At 39.0% G+C, this 24,241-nt stretch overlaps 4 protein-coding genes and 1 long non-coding RNA gene across 36 annotated transcripts; 3 read left to right on the forward strand and 2 right to left on the reverse strand.

Moving 5' to 3' along the window:
- Window positions 1-307: 307 nt before the first annotated feature.
- LOC143907264 (uncharacterized) lies at window positions 308-1,634 on the forward strand. The gene is made up of 5 exons (XM_077423917.1): window positions 308-435; window positions 503-776; window positions 878-1,151; window positions 1,222-1,382; window positions 1,491-1,634. Exons 1-5 carry the CDS (start codon window positions 323-325, stop codon window positions 1,632-1,634), a joined length of 966 nt encoding a protein of 321 aa, XP_077280043.1. The 5' UTR covers window positions 308-322.
- On the reverse strand, window positions 827-5,705 carry Dhap-at (dihydroxyacetone phosphate acyltransferase). Of its 2 annotated transcripts, XM_077423905.1 has the most exons (7): window positions 5,403-5,705; window positions 4,745-5,075; window positions 4,099-4,509; window positions 3,512-4,025; window positions 3,042-3,322; window positions 2,561-2,814; window positions 827-2,478 (listed from the first exon to the last, which is right to left on the reverse strand). In XM_077423905.1, exons 2-7 carry the CDS (start codon window positions 5,034-5,036, stop codon window positions 2,143-2,145), a joined length of 2,088 nt encoding a protein of 695 aa, XP_077280031.1. In that variant the 5' UTR covers window positions 5,037-5,075; window positions 5,403-5,705; the 3' UTR covers window positions 827-2,142. The 2 variants fall into 2 exon arrangements, with proteins under 2 accessions (XP_077280031.1, XP_077280030.1); XM_077423904.1 differs by lacking the exon at window positions 5,403-5,705 and having other exon boundaries at window positions 4,745-5,352.
- On the forward strand, window positions 5,633-7,580 carry LOC143907265 (uncharacterized). Of its 2 annotated transcripts, none has more exons than XR_013259812.1 (4): window positions 5,633-5,765; window positions 6,487-6,626; window positions 6,704-6,961; window positions 7,226-7,580. It is a non-coding gene; the product is annotated as an uncharacterized LOC143907265 (long non-coding RNA). The 2 variants fall into 2 exon arrangements; XR_013259811.1 differs by lacking the exon at window positions 5,633-5,765 and adding an exon at window positions 5,834-5,959.
- Kua (Plasmanylethanolamine desaturase Kua) lies at window positions 7,332-23,323 on the reverse strand. Of its 5 annotated transcripts, none has more exons than XM_077423907.1 (5): window positions 23,185-23,323; window positions 13,118-13,716; window positions 12,458-12,669; window positions 12,155-12,373; window positions 7,332-11,966 (listed from the first exon to the last, which is right to left on the reverse strand). In XM_077423907.1, the coding sequence occupies exons 2-5, from the start codon at window positions 13,347-13,349 to the stop codon at window positions 11,706-11,708; spliced, it is 924 nt and encodes a 307-aa protein (XP_077280033.1). In that variant the 5' UTR covers window positions 13,350-13,716; window positions 23,185-23,323; the 3' UTR covers window positions 7,332-11,705. The 5 variants fall into 5 exon arrangements, with proteins under 5 accessions (XP_077280033.1, XP_077280036.1, XP_077280032.1 ...); XM_077423910.1 differs by lacking the exon at window positions 23,185-23,323 and adding an exon at window positions 22,279-22,297; XM_077423906.1 differs by lacking the exon at window positions 23,185-23,323 and adding an exon at window positions 17,514-17,653.
- On the forward strand, window positions 13,183-23,188 carry LOC143907261 (uncharacterized). Of its 26 annotated transcripts, none has more exons than XR_013259788.1 (6): window positions 13,183-13,325; window positions 14,936-16,420; window positions 17,374-17,517; window positions 18,782-18,932; window positions 20,238-20,457; window positions 22,965-23,188. XR_013259788.1 is itself a non-coding variant. In XM_077423912.1 (4 exons), exons 1-4 carry the CDS (start codon window positions 16,313-16,315, stop codon window positions 22,972-22,974), a joined length of 246 nt encoding a protein of 81 aa, XP_077280038.1. In that variant the 5' UTR covers window positions 16,202-16,312; the 3' UTR covers window positions 22,975-23,188. The 26 variants fall into 26 exon arrangements, 3 of the variants coding, with proteins under 3 accessions (XP_077280038.1, XP_077280037.1, XP_077280039.1); XR_013259789.1 differs by having other exon boundaries at window positions 14,936-16,173; window positions 17,374-17,547; XR_013259787.1 differs by having other exon boundaries at window positions 14,936-16,173.
- Window positions 23,324-24,241: the final 918 nt, after the last annotated feature.

Raw genomic sequence — 24,241 nt, forward strand, 5'->3', positions numbered from 1 at the left:
TATGATTGAAAAGAAAAAGACATAAGGAATGCGGCTTTTTCCGTCGAACAACCGTTCCCGGCGCGTGAGCATCATCGGCCGTTTCGTTCTCTTTAATCCTAACAGAACATCTCTGCTGGAAATAATGGTGTCCCCTCGCGCGTGTCACCTGCGGCATGTCCATCCCCAACGCCGGACAGTTTCTTCCGAATTACAGATGTACAGTAGGGACCGAGAAAATTCGCGGTGTTACTCGATTAAGAGACACCGCTCGCGCCCGAGAATGAGATGCGTTACACTCGCGGGATAGCGTACGATAATAAGTAACGTTACGCGCCCAAATATGTTCGTGCGCGACGCGTTTTGCGCTCTGTGCACCGTTCTACTTTGCCTGAACGTTAACGTGGCAGAATGGGTGGACATGCCGCAATTCTCGGACGAGACCAAGATTTACAGGTAAAGTCAGTTACACGTCACATTCTCTGGGTTATCCTAGATTAATATCGCTTATGTACTCTTTAAGGATACCTTCTGTACAGCACGATCAGTTTTACAAGTTCAGGCGAGGCGACGCGGACAGCATTAATTTTCCCAACGGTCAGCGAAACGGCAGCCAAACTTATCGTTATCCAGCTGAAGCCACGCGTGTGACGCATAATAAAAGAATGGAGATTAAAAGGATAAATTCCATCGCGTTGTCGACAACGCCGGCGAACTTATTTCCCGATCAAATCGCCGACAGTTTCGCGGACACCGGTACAAGTCGCACCACAACCATCACCGATACCGTGACCGAGGTAACGAAAGGACGTTGGATAAAGAGCTGAAATTAATAATAGACAACGTATACATATAAAACAGTGTATTTGTTCGATTAGACACTATAGATGTGTTTCAGAATAAATTAAATAACAAAGGCGATGCGACAATCTCACCAATGGAGGATACAATGATTAACACACTTACGACTCAACCATCACCGAATAATAAGCAAGAAACATCGCGAGATAAATACGACAACGATACGTCGCAGCAGGACGACGGTATATTCCAATATTTGCCCATAGACCTACTTAAAAGTGTTCACCGTACTTTACAATCGCAGCCAGGGTCGATCGAGGGAAAACTTTACTTCCTTAAAACGTTCGAGAAGACATTGATGTCAGAGATTGGTAAAATTTGTTCGTAAACTCTCCTTAATTTCGAGACGCGAAAAGTATTCTCACGTTATCTTATTCACAGAATCTCGCCTTACCACTTCTATGGCACCGAGTCGCAAAATAAGAGGTGCCGATTATCACGACAACCACGACGACCATTCTTTAGGATTCCCTTCGACAGAAGGCACACTGATGGCCATATCGTTTCTCACGTTCGCAGTTTACCTCGTCCGATTAGTCATGGTAACGAATATTCTCCTCGAAACTGATCGTTCAACAATTAGTTCTAACTGTAAAATTGCACTCTACCTTTTTGGCGTGTATATTACTGATAAAATAAAATCATTGCAGCTGCTTCTCCGGAATATGAACACGCCTACGACTACTACAACCGCCGCTACAGTGTTTCTCGGCAAAAGAAAAAGATCCACCGATCTCGATGATGACACCGCTAGAATACTTAGCAACATTAATAGTTTCGTTTCTGATTTTTAAATTGTAATATAAAATAGCGTGTTACTGGTGGTGGGAACAATTGAAAAATGGGTGATTCTACATGAAAAAGTATGTCAAAAATATACGGCAAACTTTTTTCATACGATGCTTTATTTCCGAGAAAAACAACTTTGAAATTAAAAGAATTGAAAAATTTGAAAATTTTGTGTGTGCATATAGAAAAAAAATTGAAAATTATCCGACTATAATAATGATAATTTCCCGATTTTCATCTACTTCTGTAAGAACAAAGCCTTGTATGAAAAAATCTTACTAGGATATTTTTTTTATCTCTATCTTTCTTCACGTAAGATTAATCCTTTCTCGATTATACTTTCTATTAACGGCGTATCCTATATATCTGTAGCTGAAATTAAAGCGAAATGTACCAGCAACGTACCAACGTATATATCTCACAGTTAAAATCGATTAATTGTTATTAATTAGCGCCATTTTTCATACTGTTAGTCTTGACGTACAGAATTCATTATTTCACGGTAAACGGCTGTTACAACTTAGCCGGTACATCTATCGATGATGTTGAAATAATTAAAGGCAACGCACCGACGTAGCTTTCCGCGGGACGTTGTAACGGTAATTCGCGCAATGCACCGATGAGATGCGCCAATTTTGCTTTATCCGTTCGGTACGTACTGGTATGTTTATGATACGCGATGATATCTTGCGATAATAAACTAGACCATGTTGCGTTATACAAATCAAGAGATAAACAGTAGGGATGTTGACACCAATTTTTAGTCTCGAATATTAATCTTTCTACTTCTTTCTGCATTTCGACGAGAATCGTCCGATCCGTGAGTTCGATCGACGTTCTTTCAGTCCACTAAAAAGGAGAGAAAACATATCGTTTAACGAACTGTCCCTCATTAGATTTAGAGTTTCTTTCAGAGATAAATTCCTCTTACCTCAGACAATAAGATACACATCACATATATAACGTCTATGAAAGGTAATATAACATTATGCAAGATAGAAAATAATTTAGTGTTATTTCCTATAAAAATTAAGTCATTCGCTGTATACAAGCAGTTCTGTGATAGCAATATATTCAACGACTTTTCCCACTCTGTTTTGATTAAAGCTCTGTCTTCAATCGGACGCATCGCAAACTCTGTGCTGAGTAGTCTTCTTAATAGTTCATATCGTTCCAAAGCTACTTCTGCAAATAAAATATGAGACTGATAATAAAACTATTGCCTTTCTTTATCAGTGCAAAAACTATAAGAAATTTAATCGAATAAGTCTTTTGATAAATTTATTATATATTTGGATGGAAAAAATGGTAATTACTTTTTACCTTTTGTATTTTATTATTATTATTATTATTATTATTATATCAATCACTAAATAAATAGAAATATTCATTGTTATTTGTGTTTGCATTACCAGTTTGGGTGCCATTCTCTCCTACAGTTGCAGTAATGAAAGTCGTTTCCGCCAGAAAAGCCAAGGTCGGATTGATATAAATTGCAATATTAATAGCAGATACCGCTATTTGCAGAGTCCGTTCAGACAAAGTATGTCCCTTGATATTTGAATGATTTATTTGTTTCGCTCCTTTATGCCTTTGTTTGATCTTTAACGTGTTCGACGAATCAAGCACTATGAACTCGTCATGCGGTTTTAAGGATTCCAATATTTCTTGTTTGGTCCTATAGTTATCGGTACTGCAACAAACAAATCACATAATGTATTCTGAAGGAGATTGTTAACAGTCATTTAAACGTATCTACAAACGTCTCTTACAGCTAAGACAATTAATGAGATTGAAAGCTAAAATGATTAATATTGTACATGCATATTAATTGTCGTAATTGTCAAGCTACATGTTGCAAAAAAATAAATCTAATACTTACGTTTCAGTTTCATACATCAAAGCTTTTAGTGATCTAGTAACAAAGCTTTTAAACCACTGATAATCTTTGACCAATGAATCAAGTGTATACGGCTCCTTTGGTTTCGTCTGGATTCTCTCAGTGAGAAGCAAGGCGATGATATTGATCGGCATAAGTACAGTATTCTTCTTGTGCGATTCTATTATAAGATAAGCTATATTCTCCACAACAGACGATGGAATTTTGAAGGAAGACTGTAGAATTTTCCTCTGGCGGTATGCCTTGTCCACGAATCGACTGGTGGATATCGGTTCCCCGATATTAAAGAAAATACGTCCGTGAGAGAAGGGTTTTTGCAGAATGGAGAGCGACCGAAACAATCCGGCCGTACTTTCTTTTGGCTTCGGCACCCCGAGCATTTCGTAAACGAATAACAATTCCTCCGGCGGTCGTTCGTAATTAATACTCATGGGTACAAAATGTATGTCAGGTACGTCGCCTTGAAGCAAACTTTCTACGATGATGGACAGAAGACCTGTGAAAGAGCGACATGAGATTCAATATCGATTCGTAATTGGAAATTATTTGAAAGTCTTTTTCTTGCCCACCGTATTTCGGGATTGTGCTCTTCTGACTACGGCTCCGCGTACCCTCGACAAAAAATTCAATTGCCCTATCGCTGTGGCTGACGATAGCGTTGATATACGAGCGGAAAATTTGCTTGTACAATATGTCATTGGAGAAACTACGCCGTATGTAAAACGCTCCGGTTTTTCGCAGCAGTTCTCCCACTATCCTCATGTTATAAAAATCCATGCCGGCCGCGATATTCGGCAGCGCCATGTCGTACGAAAAGAGAATGTACGACAGGAGAATAAAGTCCAAGTAACTTCTGTGTGACGGCACGTAGATGTATTGTACTTGAGATATTCGCGTTTTCCTCTTCAAGTCAGAGAGCATGGTCTCGTTTATATAAATTTTCGAGAACATCCTCTTCATGGCTTTCGTGATAAAGATACCTGAAATTTTCAAACACAAATTTAATATATTTTCAGGAAGGGAATTAACTTGTACAATAGTTGTAATTATTGAATTAAAGTTGCAACATTATTTCACTGAGATAATGAGCGCGAAGCATCGTTAACTGACGACAAATCACACAATAGTCTTTCTAACTTTTGAAATATATGTTAGAAGATGAAACAATAAACACGTACATGGAATTTAAGATAATACAATGTTCTAAGTATATACCTAGCCAGCGAACCGTCGTCAAATCCGCTTTACTGGCCATCTCGTTTATCATAGCGCTAGCATTATTCTCAACATCCTTAACTTTGACACCAGTCGTCCTCGCTAGCGTGTCGATTGCAAGTCTGACTTGCTCGTCGCGCAAAACAGCTTGTATGATCTTCTGCCTGTCGTAGACCGACTCCGGTGGCAACATGTGCGGTAAGGACGGATCCATGGAACGTGTCACCCATAAAAAATCACAGTCCCTCCGTCTGTCCTCCAGCAAGTCGACAAACCCGGTGTTCTGCTCCATCTCGCCCAGCCAATATGACGCTCGCCGACTTGTTGCTCACTGTACTCCGAATTGCAATAATTATTGCAAAGGCCAAAATTTGCAAGACAATCGGCTCGAGTCCGTCGTTTTTAAGAACACGATTTAAAGCGTTCGACCGCCAGATTCATTTCAAATCTCACGTGACGCGAGACTTCATTCTAATCTCTCACATGATAAGAAACCTCGAAGATGTTTCTTGTACGTAAACGATAAAAGATAAACTGTCTCGTCAGTTTCGACGAGACAGTTGTAATAAATAATTCTTTCTATATATATATATATATATATATATATATATAAACCCACATTTGCGAGTTGACGTTACAAATTGAAACTGAAAGAAACCTTTTCACGTTACTTCGTCACATCTGTTTCTCCGGGGAGAGCGGGGAGACAGTATTATTAATGCCTCATTAGTTATCAATTGTCATCATTAGCTGCCCCGGTGTGCCCTGGGGTCAGCGGTCAGCCGAGCCCTGGTGCCAGCGCCAGCTGGTCACCGCCATCTTGGAATTCCTGGAGCATGCTGCTTGCTGCTGCAGAGAGCTGCAGTTATATTTTTTCTTCACTCGGATATCTGCACTTGGAACGAGATAAATATCGCGAGATATATAAAGAGAAAAGGAGGAAGGGCGAACAATCGAGGTGTGTCCACAGTCCACACTGTCCACCTGCGAGGAACGAATTCCCCATGGTGTAAATAGACAGGTGAAGCATTCCCGATGCTGCGCACTCGTTCAGTTTTTGAACCAATCAGCGCGCGACCTTTTTTGCGAGAAAAGCAATATGGCTGCTTCCATCAATTCGTAGTCCGTTATTACGTCCGTTATCCGTCGCGTGCGTCTGTTGTGCGGGAAATATTTTGTGTTCAACTTTTGCGACTTTAATAAAACACATACGCAGTAAGTAGTAAATATAATTATAAATGTTGAGAGGCATTTATATTGGTTGATATTTGCTAAATAAAACCCAAGTAGCAAAAAAATATTTTTCAACGTTTTTAAAAACATTTTTAGTAATAAAAAAAATTTAAAAAATATTTAAAAAACGTTTAAATTAATAGAACAGATCCTTTTTTTCTTATTAGAAAAGTATTTATTTTATTGATTTTTTCATTATTCACTGGCGATTTAAATTCTTATTTTTGCTGTATTTATTTTAACATTGTAAAGAAAAACGTTTTTTTAACATTAAAAAAATGTGTTTTTAATTATTTTAAAAAATTAAAGAATTTATTGCGAAAAATATTATCTCAGACGCTCTTCACGAAATGAGGGATGAGGTTCCAGGTTCGAATCCTGGCTCGAGGTAATATTTTTCGCAATAAATTCTTTACAGTTTTTTAAAATAATTAATTCGCGTCGTATTATGTATTACGTATTATGTATATTATGCGTCGTATTATGTGCGTTGTATTATGATCATCTAGGAATCATGTGCCGACTTGTTGCGTGAGAAATTGCAAAAGTCGTTCCGGTGGAGCTACAGACATCAAGTTCTTTCCATTTAAAAGAAAAATGGCTCGAAGCTTGCCACCGAGAAGAAGAAAATTTTAACATAAACAGAGCGGTAAATTTTAAGAATCATTTGAATTCGTATTATATGTATAATTTGTGTGATTCTGAAAACTTATGTGTAATTTTTAGCAAGAATATGTGAGCGACATTTCTCTTTGGACTGCATGGAAAACAAATGGACAAAGCCACGTACGCTGAATACCGAGGCTCGATTAATGCATCGACTGAAGCAACCCGGTTCGATTCCAACTCAATTGCTCGATTTACCAAATCAACGTGACGTGACTGTTTTTATCGGGCACTTTCCACGCACGTGTTACATAAATATACATTCGCGAGAGAAAGAGAGCAAGATTTCCGGCGAGACAGCGAAACGCATCTCGAAAGGTATAGGAAAGATGTATATTTTATTCAAACATTTGTTTCTTTGCTGGACGACGCAGAGCGACTTCGGCCAAACTCTCTCGTTAATTTGACGGTTCACGGCGATTAACTTGTAGCGATACTTCTATTACTGTTTTGTTAACGCGGATAGAATAATTATTTCATCATTTATATTTAACATATATGAAAAGAAAGGTTATTAGGGACGACGAACTATATGTTGTGTAAATATACTGTATTTAATTCCACCTTATGTATGAATTGCAGGTGTATGCAAGGATCTGCGATGTTTGCGAAGAACCAATATATCGAGCTTATATGAATAATCTTTGTCCTCTGTCGTTCAATGGCGAATAAATCGGACACTCGGAGCTAGAATAAAGTATTTTATTACACTGTAACAGCATACACGATTTCCACTGGTAGTCTCAGATAGTTTTTCCCCTTGATTATCTTGACAATATCAAAGGCATTACGATGGATCGTTCAGATGATTATCATGTGTGTGTGTGTGTTATTGAATCTAATTTACAATTACTTTAGAAAATTCATCCTGTCGTTTTACAGGAAGAAATATACACGGAGCGTCTCTAATTCGATTCTTCGTGGCAATTACGTTCCGGTGACTGTTGAAAAAATAACATATTAGATGAAATGTGCAGTAAGTTAAGAAGTCTTCTTCCTTTCAGGAGGATGTCTTATTTGAAGATCATTAATTATGTTTGAAGATTTATCAATAACGTTTATTATTTTTATTGAATCTCGCAAAGAATTATGGCTGTATGAATGTAATACATAGTAAATAATAAAAGGTCCCCTTCGGAACGGAGTATCGGTACTTTGATCTAAATAATTTTCCTGAACAGCCACCGGTGTCAGAGACAATATCGCGTGGAAAGATTAAAATTGTTATATCTATTTATGTATAGTCCTCGGTTCAATCTTCACACGCACCTGTTTCCTATGCGACAAGCTTTTTAAATGCTTCTATTCTCTACTTCATTGCAATTATGAACTCCAGAGGTATCAGTTATCAATGATAGGTTTTATAAAAAAGTACTTGGAGCAATAGGATTGTGGCTCGTTTTGATTTTTGTATCGATTTCGTCGGATTGCTCTCCTAATTGGTGTTTCATGTGAGTTGATTAAGAAAAAGAATACAAAACATTACAATACATTAGTAATTCGAACAAAGAACCGCTAAGATTATATTATAAAAGCGTCATTAGTCGTTGTTGGCGATCCAATACGTATACATATTGTAAATAGATAGGCGCATAGGTAACGTATATGCAGTTTTTTTTTTTTTACGCGAATATAAAATATGTTCTAATATGCAGGCTTAGAAGCAACGAGCTTGTCTTTTATTCTCTTTGTACTTTCAGCAGCAGCGGATGCGTCAATTTGCTCCGTATAACGTCTCTTAGTACTTATGGAATTGTGCTGAGACTTAGGCGAAATGGCTCGAGTTATGTGGTTGAAGAAAAAGGTCGGTATAAACGAAATCTTCTCTGACATTACGTAAAAAATATTTGATTAATTCGCATTCGACGAGAAATATTTTTACAGTAAAAACAGGTATCGTTAAGAACGATTAAGACAATTAGCGCAATGTGTGATCAAGGAGCATTATACGATCGTATGAAAATAGCGGTACAGCTGCATCAGCTGCATTTTTTTCTTAGCATTTTTATCGATTATTTTTTACGTATGCGCGACGGTAGCATATATAAATATTTCGCGGACATATATAAAATATTTAGAATACACGTGAATTTGCATCTCTTTTTCTTTCTCATAAAATTAACGCTTCGCGCCACTACGAATTTTAAGGTCGGATGTAGATAAGAGTCTGATCTCAATTTTTGAATATTACTGGCGTTATCGTGTCGCTTACAGCTGTACAAATTCCTTGCGTTATACCTAGTTCTCATTCGGCGCGTTTTAACTACTTTTCACTCTTATTATTGTTATGAGAGCGAACGAAATTCTTATCTCTCATATAGAATTGCTTACACACAAGTGAGTAAAATATATGAACGGAATTAACACAATTCTTTCTCGTTGTTTGATCTGAATTGTTCCTCAATATTGTTAACGTCACAGTCGGAATAAAGTGAGCACGGCCATTATTTCAAATTCAATAGATAACGTACATATCGGCTATTTATCAGTAATGTTAATTAATTGTACGATAATTATATACGACTCTGCGAATGCTCTCTTTCAAACCGACTTCTGGAATGTAAGTGTGCTAGTCCGATATATAGATTCTCATCAAATTTTCTATTACTGTTTTGTAAATAGATCTACATTTCTATCTGTGTCAGAAATTTCTAACATTTGATTTAGCAGCATTCTGTATGGCTTGATAAATGTCTTTCGTTCGCATTTGCTTAACGGAATTTACTTTTTTTTGTAGCGTTGTTTTCTCGTTATTTATTGTTATATAAAATATGTTCATCTCCCCCGTTAAAATCAGAATTTAACTCAACCATTCACTATTTTTGAGATATTTATAAAATTATTTTACATCAACTCATATCGTAAAAACATCGCATGTGAGGATTAAAAAAAAAAAAAAAAAAAAAAAAAAAAAAAAAAAAAAATCTGTGTTACACCTCGTACTTGTGTGAGAGAGAGAGAGATTTATGTGTAATTATTAAATAAATAAATATATTTATCTCTTTGGATCTAATGTTTCACAGCAAGAGTAAATCATTCGCGACGATATTAAAACGATCCACGCATCGTAAATGAGAATGAGGAAGTTTCAAACCCGACTGGTTTCTTACCTGATGAAGTTCATTTAAACTTTACACTCAGTCTCTTGTAACAATAACAACAACAATAACAATGAGTACGGTAATTACGGTATATAACTGCGATTTCTTATAAATATTATTTCGTTCAGAGGGCATTATTACTGATTTGCAGGATTTGTGAGGAACATAGATCACGGTAAAGTTCTACATAAAATATGCTGAACGTATCCGCGGCGATGCAGTTGAATTCTTCGATGTCGAGCGAAGAAGCGTTTGTAGATAAGCAAAAATATTTTGTTAAACAATTTGGACGCATCAGTATACTTCACTTAAATTAGATCAAGCATTCAGAAAATCGTTAAAAGATAGAGCGATAAAAAAAAGTCTTGTCTTTGGTCCCTGAACCTACGACTTGTACTTATGCTTAGCGCCTCGAGATTTTTCTCCTCTGATAACATATTGCGAGCTAAGAAGTGTAATCAGTGTGTAGAGGAATATGCGCATCGTGTATAACATCAAAGTTTAATAACACGTACTTGTTTAGAAATCTTCATTTCTTATAAATTATTCATGTGCATTTTGTTATATTTCTGCTCTGCTTTGTCTCAATCGTTTATATATCATAACTATTTTAAAATATTATTTCTATATAAAAGATTCGTCCATCTATTCTTATATTACGTTTTGCGTTCAACCTGCGTATTAATTATACGACAGGATTACTAAGCAGGACACAATGATAGCAGGCAAGCGTCTAACGTAGCACCGTACAGTTCTTAGCCCCAAGTTTAAATAATAAAATCAATATCCTTATAAGATTGAAAACCTGATTGCCAATTTTGTAAGAATTAATGAATACGTAAAGAAATTTGTCAAATTATCACAAAATAAAAACATGTTATTTGATAACATGATATTTTTTACATTCCGCTTTGATAATATTATCTTTTGATGAGATATCAAAAAAATTTATACTAGTTGAAAAACTGTGCTGTTGAATATACATTGCGAAAATTAAAAATTGGCAATTTGGATAGTTTCAATCGGTGTATTTGTACGTGAAAACAGTACAAATTTTGATTAATCTCACGCGAATATTTTATAAGGTTCAGGGAGTTCAGTTTTGTTTACGTTACGTAACAAATAATATTGAAGCGCTTATATCGATAAACGTTGCAGTTGCATTCTAACAAACAAAAAGAAAATAGATTTTGTTAATAGCGTTTAAACATTAACATAATAAACAACGTATGTACTTCGTAGACGATTTTGCATACGAAATATATATGTGCATATCTAACATGCGTTATTATGTAAATTTTATAATGTTCACTTTTATTTGTTTGACCACATATTAGAAAAATGCAATCATATGTTTTAAAAAAATATGAGGTATTTTAGCTTATTATTATCTACGCCTCTCGTATCTCTAATATCACGGTTGCCTCTTGAATTACTCTGTATATCGTGTTAAAATAAAGGTTTATAGGTTTGTGCAATACGATACGCTGATGATTGTGCGATACATAAAGAAGTTATCGACATAGTGGAGTTGACAGAGTTGTCAGATTGCAATTTCGTAAGCGTGATTCTGAAATTTATGCTTATTCCTTATTTGTCATACATATATTTATATACACGTATCATTGCGCGTACGTATTAAAAACGTGTAAAGTTTAAAAGCATATCGAGTAATGCTATTTTATCTTTACATACTTTATCTGTCTTCACAAAAGGCCTCGTAGTATGAAAAAAAGAAGTATTAATATGTAATATACTCGATAGTTCGATACCTCTTCGAACAATTGAAGGTTTCACGTATACAAGCTTTTTTTTACTATTGCCCATACAAATCTTCCACTCAATCTCTATTTCGTAGTTCGATGTTTGCGGTTTTTGTGTTTCCGACGTTTGGCCGTACGTTAAATATCTCGATCGTACAGTAAAATGTACAGTAGCGAAAGGAGGACGATTATTAATTCTCAAGAACGTTTTTGCGCCCATTTCAGATCGTCGGCTCTGGGTTTACAACCGGTGGACCACTCGATTATCACTTCTAAGATGTACCAAAAGTGAAGTTTTTCTAAAGGCCAGTTCAGCCATCCCGTGGTGATGCAAAAGTAAGTCTCGTGGGGCGCGACGTGGTGCACGCGATGATGCTTCCTTGGCAGAATAACCCTGTGCTCTTGAAGCCATACAACCCAGGCAGGTAGACCGAAATACGTATGCGACCACTTATGTATCTGTAAAGTACATTGTATATCCTTTAATTACGCAACAGTATATGAAGCAGCGTGATTTCTCGTGAATATTGTTTATAATTAAAATTATATATAGAGCATATCATTAATTCTCTAAAAGGTGATTTTACTAGAATTAAAATATTTACGAGATATATTTTTCTAATATTTCTCTAATTAGATATACTTACTTGATTAGTCATTGCTACAAAAATGGCAAGCAGGAACCAATAGCACGTCCACACGAACTTCTGTTGCATTTCCACTTCGGGCAACGTTAGAAAGTCCCACGTGAGCTTGGACAGGACTGGTATCGCGACCATAAAATTATCACCGTTAGTCTCTATAAAATCGTGTCTCGTTATACTGGTAGGATCTATGTGATGCTCGCGAAATGGTCGTAGAAAATTCTAGAAAAAGAGGAAAAGCTTTTCGTAAATTAGAATTCACGTTTTATTCCGAAACGATCGTTTCTACATTTTAGATGCCTTTACCTTCCCCAGAATCGGGAGTTCAACGGATCCCCAGGTATCCGCGGCCCAATGAACCAGACCAGAGCCAAAGTCGGCCGTGACGATACCGCACAGTGCAGCTATTGCTATGGAACTCAAGTTTTCCAGTCGTAACCTGATGAGCACGAACAGAGAGTTCACGGCTATAAGAGTGATACAGATCCCCACGCAGATGCCTTCTTGTGTTCTCTTCCCTGGAAATTGTTAGTAAAATTTGTTGTTAATAGTTATCGTAAATATATCTTTAATATATAAGTATTTAACACATATAAATATGTTTGACAGTATATGTGTGTAGAAACAGATTTTTTCGAAAAGTTTTTAAAAGTTTTTAAAAGTTATAAGCGCTATGCTAAAATAGAAATAGTAAAAAATGCGTTTATTATCCTGCGTTCGCTTCTTTCAAATTCAATGACATACACACTTACATAAATAATTGCATACGTTGATAAATATTGCTGTTCTTTTTTCTCGTGACAAAGCAAAAATTTCAAGATGTATACGATATATATAACAGATTCTTAGCAACTCGTAAATTTTAAGAACAGCGGCAGTTTTATTATCGCTTTGCAAATGCTTGCAGAGATACGAAACGAAGGACAGTCGTTTTCGACCGTACTCGCGATAAGGAAGTCTACGTACCAGTGCTATACAGATTCGCGAGTTCCTGGGCGCCTTTGTGATTCGGGCCCCATCTGGGCACAGTCCTGTCCTCCTGCGAGGTCGGCACCACCGAGTTGGCATTGGGATCGTCCTCGAGCATCGAATTTTCGTAGATCTGACGCTCGGTCTTCACCGGCGCCAGGAAATTGGTCGCCAAAGAACACGCGGCCGACGCGGCCTGCTCTAGGTTCGGCACTTTTATATCCTCCATATTCTCCAGCCAAGAAATTCTTACGCGAGTCTACGCGAATGAACGATAATATTCTAGCATGCCCTTTTAGGACTGAGGTATGCGTTTGGCAAAAATTGCCCCTTTTCCGGCATCAGGAAACACTATCGTTTCGCTTGTAGAAGGATAAATAATGCAACGGAGTTTTTATTTCAAGACGATCGTCACATTATGCGCGTCTCCTTCGGTGTCCTCTCCCCGTCGCATGAGAAATTATGCACTCCGGTCCGTGCGATAAAATCATGAATCGTCAGTTGGCGCATTATCCTGAGAGAAATTTAAAATCGTTCACCCGTAATTTAGTTCAGATCTCCCATGTTTTTCAAATATCGAACGTTGCTGCGAGCACCTGCAATTAAATGAAACATTCGTATAAAGATGCGATAGCTCCATTGCCTCTTAGAGGGAACGTCGAAACTCATTGGTGCCTCGACGTTCCCTCAAAGCAGCAATTTGACTCGAAACACGAAGAATCCGCGGTTCAGAGAAGCAGTGTGGAGATATCGCGTTTAGCGAGAAACACTCTCTATATTAATATATATATTCGCGCAACGTCGACAACTGATGTTATCTAAATTGATATTACCCGTTCGTACACGATTGGGTACGCAATTATCGTCAAATATTACACAGTCGCGTACATCCATTATGTACGCGGTACCAGTTATTTACATATCATAATTGGGCAAGGTAATATCGTAACGAACGAAAGCCGTGCGCCGAAATACACGAAACTCTACTCAATTTCAAATTAGTAACTGCGCGACCGTAAAGTGGGTTAATTCCGTACTTACACGAAACCGTGGAACGTTATGTCTTCATATCTCCGCGCGAGTGCTCTCGGATTCACGCGACATTCACAACGACATTCGCGATCGAGCCTCCTACGCGCTACGTTAAAATGCCTGCGCGTATTTCTCGTACATGCATTAGCGATTCTCGAGCGATAAACTAAGAATTACACATATTTGTAGGTGTTAACGCGTTTACGTGAGCGCGCAATACGTAAGAATACAAGAACGTATCGATAACGACGCGGAACGTCGTAAAGTACCCACGTATATTGATAACGACGCAGAATATATCTACACGTCTTTAAAATGTCTAATTTTAACGTAAAACATTCGGAATGTCACGTGATGGTTGTAGATATACACATAGATACATATCTTTTGTATATAATTGCTAACTTTAACTATAATTTACTTGTATATAATTACAAACTTTTTTTCTTTAAAGCACGGATGCTTCAACTAATTTTGAATCGGTTTTTTAAATCAAAATGTTGAGATACTCGACAACTTTTAAGTTAACTACTGAAAATATGCTGAAAATAAAATTATATTTATTATAAATTATATTTAGAGAATTTATTTTGATAGAGTTTCAATCTGAAAATTTGTCGCAGAGATACGTAACATTAAAAATTTAAAAACTGCAATAAATAATTATCACCGATAATTTCGCTAAAGGAAAATTGATTTACAATCGGTTCGAAAATATATATAGTTCATAGGAAGTGTATTCAGTGCGAGGAACACTATACATATTTTTATATATTTTTGCAGCGGCGGATCAGAGCAAAATCGTTCGATGAAACAACCAACGACGAAAGGGAAAACGATGTCGCAGCGCAAAAAAAGAAGGAAAGATTTCTTCTCCCGCAAGTCTCCGCGTGACGCTCGAAGGATTCGGGCCCTTAGAAGACCATCGTCACACTCGCAACGTGGGAATCGCCGCTCGAATTGAATTTCGAAATATATAGGCTGGCTTTTTAATGCGTCATCGTCAAGGGATCGCGTGCCGGTGATTAAGCCGCAAGGCGAAGGGTTAAAGGCTCTCTCGCACAACAACGTAACCGATCAATTTCTACGCTACTACAGGCGTGTATCGCGTACGTCATCATCCTCACGCGAAATTCACATTCTCGCGTTGCGCAGACGCTCGGCTCGCGGCTTACTTTTGATGCTTAGCTTATCGCGGTTTGCCTGGACGGTTGGACGGTACATACGCGTCGCGTCGGTCCGCGCGATAGGCGCGTTATTAAATTAGAAAATCTTTACGCCCTTTTTTCTTACTATACCACATTTGTTATACATTCTCATTAATACGTAACTTGCTATTCGATAACGAATTACCAACGACTGTCCTTCGACGTGTCTTGACATTGCAAAAAAATTATTTTTGCAATCTGCATTCATAATAACGATACATATCAAAGAGAATGGAATATTTTTGAAAAAATTATTTACAATTAGTCCATTTTTATGTAGTCTTTCTGTGCAATTATAACGATGCAACTAATACGCGGTCTCATATTTAACGATAAATGTAACAATAAAGTAGCTGATCTAAGAGTTTTTTCTTTGTCGAATAAACACGGGATAGAGGACCGTATAAACGCTGCTGACGCAACAGATCTTACGCTACCGGACTCATCACGCGCGGCTGCGAAAACGAGATCAAAGAGAACGAAGGAGAGATGGACCGAAGTGTTCTCGTTTGATCGCGCCAAGTCGTAATCTCCGTCGCATCGTATACGTTATGCGTGCATCGTATATCTTTCTATGGTTCAAAGGTTCGTACATATTTACGCACGCACCACTTGCGGACAGACGTATCTCGCGTTTGGAGCACCGCCGCGCGATGTGGTCGATGGTTATATACATACATACAGGACTCGTGCAGGAGAAATGGCATCTCGTCCATCTCGTTAGGATTCGAATGAAACGCGAGTGTACGCGCGCGCATACACGTGCGTAACACCAGCGTATTACACGCCTGTGCGAGCGTTCTCCCGCGATGGGTAAGTGCGTGCATTCACGTACGGCACATGAGCAATGAGTCACATTAGCGTTCGTACTGTCATCCAGCTTGTCCCATTCCATCTAGCTGCCTGACTCGTGACTTCGAGCGATCGATATCTTCGTAGAAGACAAAATATCATGGTTTGATAGAAATCTTGATAATAAAAATAGAAATAAAAGAGCTTTACACACACACACAGCAGAACTGACATCACTTTCTAAAAATATATATCTATATACACGTGGGTACGTTGAAATTATTTAAAAAGTTACTTATTAATTATATTAAATCTGAAGGCGATTCAACGCAATATCGGTTATTTAAATTAATAATAACTCTACTCGACACACAAGTGTCCAGTTATGAATATTTTTTATATCAATTTTCCAGTATTTCACTTATTTTTTTATTTCCGTTACAAATTACTAATCTTTAATAAAATTCACGTATGAATCGAAAGCTTTAAAATTGACATAAAAATTCTCTTTGAAAATAATATCGATCATTCGAAGTTAATTTGCAGCGTATGAATATGTTTTTGTGATTCATTGCGTATATACGATCCGCATGGTCTGATTGCGACATGACAGCATCGCCATACATAGATGTAACGCGCGCTTAAACATTCTGCTCGCGCATTCAAAACGACGGGATCAGAATTTTAATAGAAAAAAATTGAAGGTATAATTTAAATTATCGACGGACCGATGGATTTGCGCGATAATATCACTTAAATGAGGTCCGCACGAACGACGTTAATTATTGATTTAATTATACTAACAACGTGTCAATTTACGTTATATATAATTGAAACATATAGATTCCGCATAGCTATATATCAGCAAATATTTTCATAAATAGAATTCGCGACAAACTCTGTTGTTTAGAGTTTGATATTGAATCTAATGACCGAATCTTTATCGCTATTGGACTATATAATGATATTTAACATATTTACCTTTATATATATATATATATATATATATATATATATATAAAGAAAAAAAAACTACCCATAATCCATTCCTCAATTACGAGACACAAAGCACGCTAAACTCTCAAAAGCTTGTTCGCGTACATAAAAATAGCGGCGTCAGTGAAACGCAAATTTTGATCACTGATATGAGCGACCATAACGAGAAGGCTAAAAATAAAAAAAAGAGTTAATTTATTTTAACACGACACTCTTCTCTCACAGGATTCGAAAGGATTGGCGCGCGCAATCAACCACCGCTTGTGCCACGAACCGACACTGTACGTCATTTCGCACGTGAGCGAAGGTAACGGCGAACTGCTGAAAGGATATAGCTCTAACGAGGAGGCGGGGGAGGTACTTACGAAGGTGAATCCGATGGTTGGACACACGCGCACGGTATATACACTCGCGCAGATATATTCGATCGGATAGGCTTCGCGTTCGTCGCACCTCCTTGCTACCGTTGCCGCTGCTTCAAAGTGCCTCCTTGACGACGCGCGACGCGGCAGCCACGCGAAGATCGGTCTCCAGTCTCCGTCCGTCGCCGAGCTCACGTAGTCACCGGCAGGGTGGTTGGAACGAGACACCGGCGATAACGGTGACGCAAGGGGAAGAGAAGATAGGCGGCCGTCTTGCACCGGCACGGTGACACACGCACACGTACGCGCGCCGACGCATCGTGCCGAACACGCCGAGTAGGGTCCCGGGTCCCGGGTTCCGGCACCGGGATCGACTCGAGCGACGAAGGCTGAGGCTGAGCGCCGAGCGTAGCCGGGTGAACGGCGAGCGACAAGCACCGCGATACGAGCGACAGTTTCCGGACGAGCGTGCGCTGACGCGAGGAAAGCGACGGAGCGGAGTGGACGAAAAAATATGAACGACGGAACGGAAGGAGAGGAGGCAACGGTAGAACGGGGTAGGAGCTAGCAGCGAGAGCCGCGGACGGAACGAGCGACGGACTCCTTTCGCGGTCTCTATGTATGTAGGAGCCGCGAGAGAGCGAGACTCGCACGGCGAACCGAAGAGGCGACGCCGCGACGCGACGAAGCCCTTTTCCACTCTTCCCGTTCTGTCACTCGCCGCTCGCCGCCCGGACCGCACGCCGCGCGTATCGTACACCGTACGCTCCGCCGCGACCGGCGCCGCCTGCCGCCAGTGCCGCCTCACGCCTGACGACAGCGTCGCGACGCCGTTTCTCGCGGGCCTCGTGGCGCCGTCGCGCGGTCGGCGCGACTGGACGTGCCTGGGTGCACCGGGTGCACGTGTCCGTCGACGCCGCGCTCCTTCCTCCTGCGTGTGTGCGTGAAGCGCGACGCGCGACGCGACCGTCGCGTCGAGGTCTCCGCCAGCCCCATCCTTTCGCGGAAAGTGAATTCGCTTCGTTCTACACTGTACCCGCGTCCCTTTTTTATTCCGATTTCTAAACGAGCAGAATATTATTTGCGTAGAAAACTGTAATTCGCCTCGAAAAGTCACGTATTCCATATATTCTACGATCTATTCGGTAAACCGCGAGAAAAGAGAGAGGGATATCGAATAATTTTTTTTCTCGATAATATTTCGTTAGAATTAAGTTGTCATTTCCATATAAAGTTATATCTCCGTTATAAAGTTTACGCAAACATTGCAGGCACCGAAACCCGAGACCTCGCATTTGTATTTATACGTGCCGAAGAGAATTATGAGATTAAAGCTGGTACCGTAAGGTCATTTAATGAAGCTTTTCGTAGTTGCAAGGACAATTATATGTCTCGTAGCGGCTATCGGAAATCGTTGATGACGTAAGTGACATATATCTATCTATCGATTTTACAATTTGGACGATTTCTCCGTCTACCTGTTAATCCCGCGCTGCGTCATTTATCCTCAAAAATACATACATCCAAAACTTGGACCTTCAATTTTTTGAAGACGGTCAATTATTTCCGGTAAGAATTATAGTCACTTATCTCTCGCTCGTAATATAAGTTTTTTCTCTTAAACGCGTGTAAACGTTAAATTCGCCGATATTTATATCTATACATTCCCCTAATTGGCCGGCCTCAAAAGATCGCGGCTACATTTTATGCCTCTTACATGCTTATTTCTACCAACGTAAATTAACTTAACTTACTTTTTATCTTTTCTTCCGTTCTGAAAATTAGAAGAAGATGAAGTTAAACCGAGATTAAAGTTAATCTATACCTCGCGTCCATTTCTACCCCAATGTAGATTAACTTTAATCTCGGTTTGGTTGATTTGTTATCTTTTTCTAGTTTTAAGAATTAGAGAGAAAAGAATAATATAAGTAAGTTAAACCGAGATTAAAGTTAATCTACATTGGTGGAAATGAACGTTAAATAAGAAACTCGTGTTTTGGTATACAATTTATGTATAACGCTCCGAATGTTTTAAACGCAAAAAGCGTTTAATGCGTACACTATATAATATACATAGTATATAATTTAATACATATAGGCAATGATGCGTAGACTCGACCTTGAACCGAAACGCAGGTGGTAAGAGGTAAAAGAGGTATATAACATGTGGATGTTTCACAGAACGTTCATACTTTATTTAGGATTCGATTCGGCCTTCGTCGAGGGCGAGCCTCGACTTACTTACCGAGCCTCGCGCCTTGCGTTAGAGACATCGCGGATTAAGTATACCACGACGCGAAATGCGCTCACGCTCACGATAACGAAGTCGAGCGCGCGTGGCCCCCCTCTCGACTCCGGCGGTCAGCAATTTCTATCAAAGCCGATCGATTTCTAATCTATATTATAGCAGTTCGCTCGCGGAAGAACTTGGCCGTGGTGATTTGTCAATATTTGCGAGTGTCGACGCGACTCCGATCGCAACGTTGTAACGGAGATTGATTTCATTCGCGTACTTAACGCGGCCTCTATGGCGGACCGTTAATTATTTACGAGACATCGCGTCGCACTTTTCGAAAGTGTAATTCTAATGCGGCAACTCCCGTAGATATATAGAGAGAGAACTGCCACTACGCTATACCGTTAAACATTTCTAAGTGTGCTTACAAATTGTGTTTCCCCGGAAGAATGTTCCAGTGTCGCGATAAGAACGTGTAAATTCTTTTTCAGATGAGATATCCGCAGTCCCTACTTTAGAGATTGCGAGAGCCGGAATTGCGTGGACGACTTTTTATTGCGAATCAGCGCACGAAACGACGAAATTTCGCGCGAGGAATTTAATTGGAACACATCGTGGATATCTCGATCGAGTGATTCTTCATCCCTATAAAAGTGGAAAAACAACCAGCGAAAATTGTCGCGCGAATTTGTCAGAATCGCAATTACGAAGGTATTTTGATCGGACGAACGTCACGTGCATCCATAGGCGAAACCTTATAGCGGCATAAATTCATTGCCGATCGGTTAAATTGGATATATTATTGCATTAGGAATATATTTGTCTGTGCAAAGCCAATATTTGCTGTAAATTAAATTCAAATGCGTTGTCCGTACACTATAATGATAGGATGAAAGGCCATATTGACATATCAATCGTTCGATTACATTTGATTTAATACATACGCGTACAGTCGATGATACTTTGGCTTCTTAAAATATTTTTTCTTACTTCTAGTACAAACTTCAAAATTGAAATAAAGAAATTCAGATAAAATTAATTTTTTATTTTTTAATCGATGTAACAATAGCCTGGAAGAAAAGTTAATTTCTTAAACTTTGAGTTTTCTTTCGATTAATTAATTGTCTTTTATTCTCAATTAATCGTTATAACATTGATTGAACTCGTTATATAAGAATTCTATTAAACTTTAATAAAAATAACGTAAAAGCTTTTCCTAAAAATCATTTAAATTTTGATTGTAACGTGGACACCGCGTCAATAATGTATGATCTTTCACCCTATTGGAGAAGGTACGAAAATTCGCTGACGACGACGTGACGTCGAGACATCGATAATGTTCGCGCGCTGTCGCATCTATCGTAATGTCGATACCCCGCCTTCAACGTGTATATCTTGTAATACCTTGAATGCATATACTTCGAGAGGGCGAGAAAAAGCCTATAGACTCGTACTGCGCGACTTTAAGGCGGGAAAAGTCGATACCTCGGTAACGTAAGCCTCGACCGAGCCTCGTTTTACGGCGAAACGTAAATGAAGCGGCGCGTACGCAACTTTGTGGCGGCCTCTTGTAATCACGCGTAGGCGGCAAATGGCCACGCGGTTGCAGCAGCTATTCCAGCCAAGTCGCGGCTGGCCCGAGATGGGCCTCTATTAAGGCCCGGACACATAGAAAAACTTAAGCAGTAAAACTCGAGCGGTAAGCAAATCAGCCAATCGTACAGTCAAGAACTTAAGGCACGGCCCTAAGCGGTAGCGAATCCATACCGTTGATTTCTTACCGCTTAAGTTTAACTGCTTAAGTTTTTCTATGTGCCAAGGCCCTTAGACTTGCGCAGCTCATTTCTGCTTTCATCGATGTATCGTTACGTGTACGTGCCATACGTGTTCGTGCTACTCGTCGAATCGATGATCGTCATCTTTTATCGGTATCGCGCGATACGTACTTATTCCCACTTCGATCTACATTTGCGAATTACAAATACCATTTCAATTATTTTCGTTCTGTCGATTAGGCTTCCCCGGAAATATAATATCGACCGACGAACCTTCCCTTAAAGTTCGTGAGGGGTCTTGAGAATAATTTATATGATAATAACAGCTCTGGGTGAAAAGTAGAGCGTTATTAAATAGCGAACGACACATTCGCTGTTTTATTATCCGTTAAAAGAGAGGATAGTAAAACTTTGTCCAGTTCGAAATATATAGATCAACGACAATTGTCTTCGCATTGTACGTCAATATGTAAGATAACATTATCGTTATTTATTTCATCTAATATATTCGCGCGTGATATATGCATAACTCTTGCGATCTTATCTGCAAGAGGTGATTTGCACTTATCTTTTTCATATGACGTATATCACGCTGATAGTACTATTTAATCGGAGATAACGCGATCTAATACTAGCGGACGAGCACATTACCGAGTTTTCTCTCTATAATTTTTTCTTCTTAAGACTGACAGCTACATCCGCATTTCGCGAGTGTCACACGAGCGTGGATCTATGATTTTTAAGTTGCAGGCTCTACCTTCCTAATTTAATCCGTACATTTTATCTATTCAGCTTTTTCTAGCACCGAGAGATAACGCAGATGATATCGTCACCGATTCGCGCGTGTCGATCTCTCGGCGGAAATTTAATTTGCGACGCACCGACACACGATTGTCTTTATTTCGATCAAGTTCCGTTACCGATTCGCAATTTTCACTGAGAAATCATGCTTCGCGGAGAGGAAATTGCGAGATCTCACGAATTCTGCGTATCATAGTTTATTTTTATCGCATTATTATCAGTCAAGTGATGGCAAGTGAGTTTTATAAAATGGATCCCGAGACTTTGAACATCTTAGACATTTAGCGATAACAATGATAAAATATCGCCAGTAGAGCTTTTGAAAGCTATTTTATATATAAGAGCCATTTACGTTTCATATCGCAAAGACAACTTGGAATACACACAAATTGTATATAAATTTCAATTTAATTTTTTTAATTTTAACTTGTGCAAAAGAGCTATTTATATATTTGGGATCGTTCGCACGATGTCGCGAATCGCTATCGAATGCATCGATGTTTCAACCGTTTATTGAAAATTAATTATTAATCCTTCGCGGTCCAAATTATTTTCCACAAATGAACCAAGATCAAGTATCTTGTTCTCAATCTTATCTGATTGATTGGTCTAACGTGAATCAAAGAATTTTTATGTTTGCAGGAATTTATGAAGAGTCTAAAAATATATTAGCGATTACAATCTCCCATAATCAAATTCGAATGCCCAAGGAACTATATAAGATATATCGTGACACATTACGAGTCAACATAGGAGTAACACAGGACCGTAAAGAAGTTAAGAAGAGACTGTTTTCTCTCGCAGGCGGGCACGAGGACGATCGAGTCCTTGGAACGACGAGGGACGATTTTCTCGTACTCACAAAATTACACGCCAGTCATCGGATGAGCGTAGACACACGTGTTTGGGATCCCTGGTTTCCAGTTTCGCAGCAACCGATCGTGTCCGTTGTGTCGACCCGCGACCGCACGATAGCCCGCCGCGACGAACGGCGCGAAACACTGCCGTGCGCGACAATGCCGAGTGTCGCGCGCACGCGAATTGTTTTTCGCCGCGGGTATATGTATTTTACCTGCGAGCTTGCGTGCCGACGAGGAATCAGCCGCGACGACCGCGCGTACGCCCGCTTGAGGTGCGACACACGGCATTGTTCGCGGACGTAAACATAGGGGAGACAATGGCACGGAGAGGGGCACCGATTAAAAAACACCGATCCGTACGTTGCTTTTACGAAACGCAAAGAGCCGCTGCGACGATCGCATATATGTGTATAATAACTTAACGACGTAATCCGCGCGATTGTCGTGTAATCCAAAGTCTGCGACGAGCGGAGGCTTCCTTTTCATCAAAATGCGAAACTAAAACTCGTCTATTTTATTTATATTTGGAGATAAAAATTAAAAAACTATATATTTATATATACAATATTTTATACATTAAAAAAAGACAGTCAAGTTAAAACTTATGAATTGTTTTAATATTTATATAGAAATGTTCCTTAAAAATTAAGGAAAACTAGTAATTTTATATATATAATTTTATAATTAAATATTTCTAAACAGTAAGAGAATTCATGAGTTTTAACTGTTTTTTTTTTCCTCGCAAACATTCTCCGTGCTGATGAAATGTGTTTGATCAGACAGCCGGTCTCGAATACAACGCTAACGAGCGATAAATCAAAGCGAAATTGTGTTATTCAATGTCGTAACGATCTCGCCGGGGATCTTTAAGTAACGTAGCGAGCTTATAATTCGTCGATATCGTGCTGACGTCGCGAGACGTTTTCATTCGCGAAACTGCTCTATTTATGCTATTTCTACATATTATACAACGAGCAAACTTGAATGAACGCGGTTGTTGCAGCCGCGCGTATATCGATCGGACGATTTGGCAGCCTAAAATCGAAGCTTGTGTCCGTA

The sequence above is a fragment of the Temnothorax americanus genome, unplaced genomic scaffold (genome assembly GCF_048541705.1).
Source record: "Temnothorax americanus isolate GAGA-0224 unplaced genomic scaffold, ASM4854170v1 Scaffold8, whole genome shotgun sequence".
Lineage (NCBI taxonomy): Eukaryota > Metazoa > Arthropoda > Insecta > Hymenoptera > Formicidae > Temnothorax > Temnothorax americanus.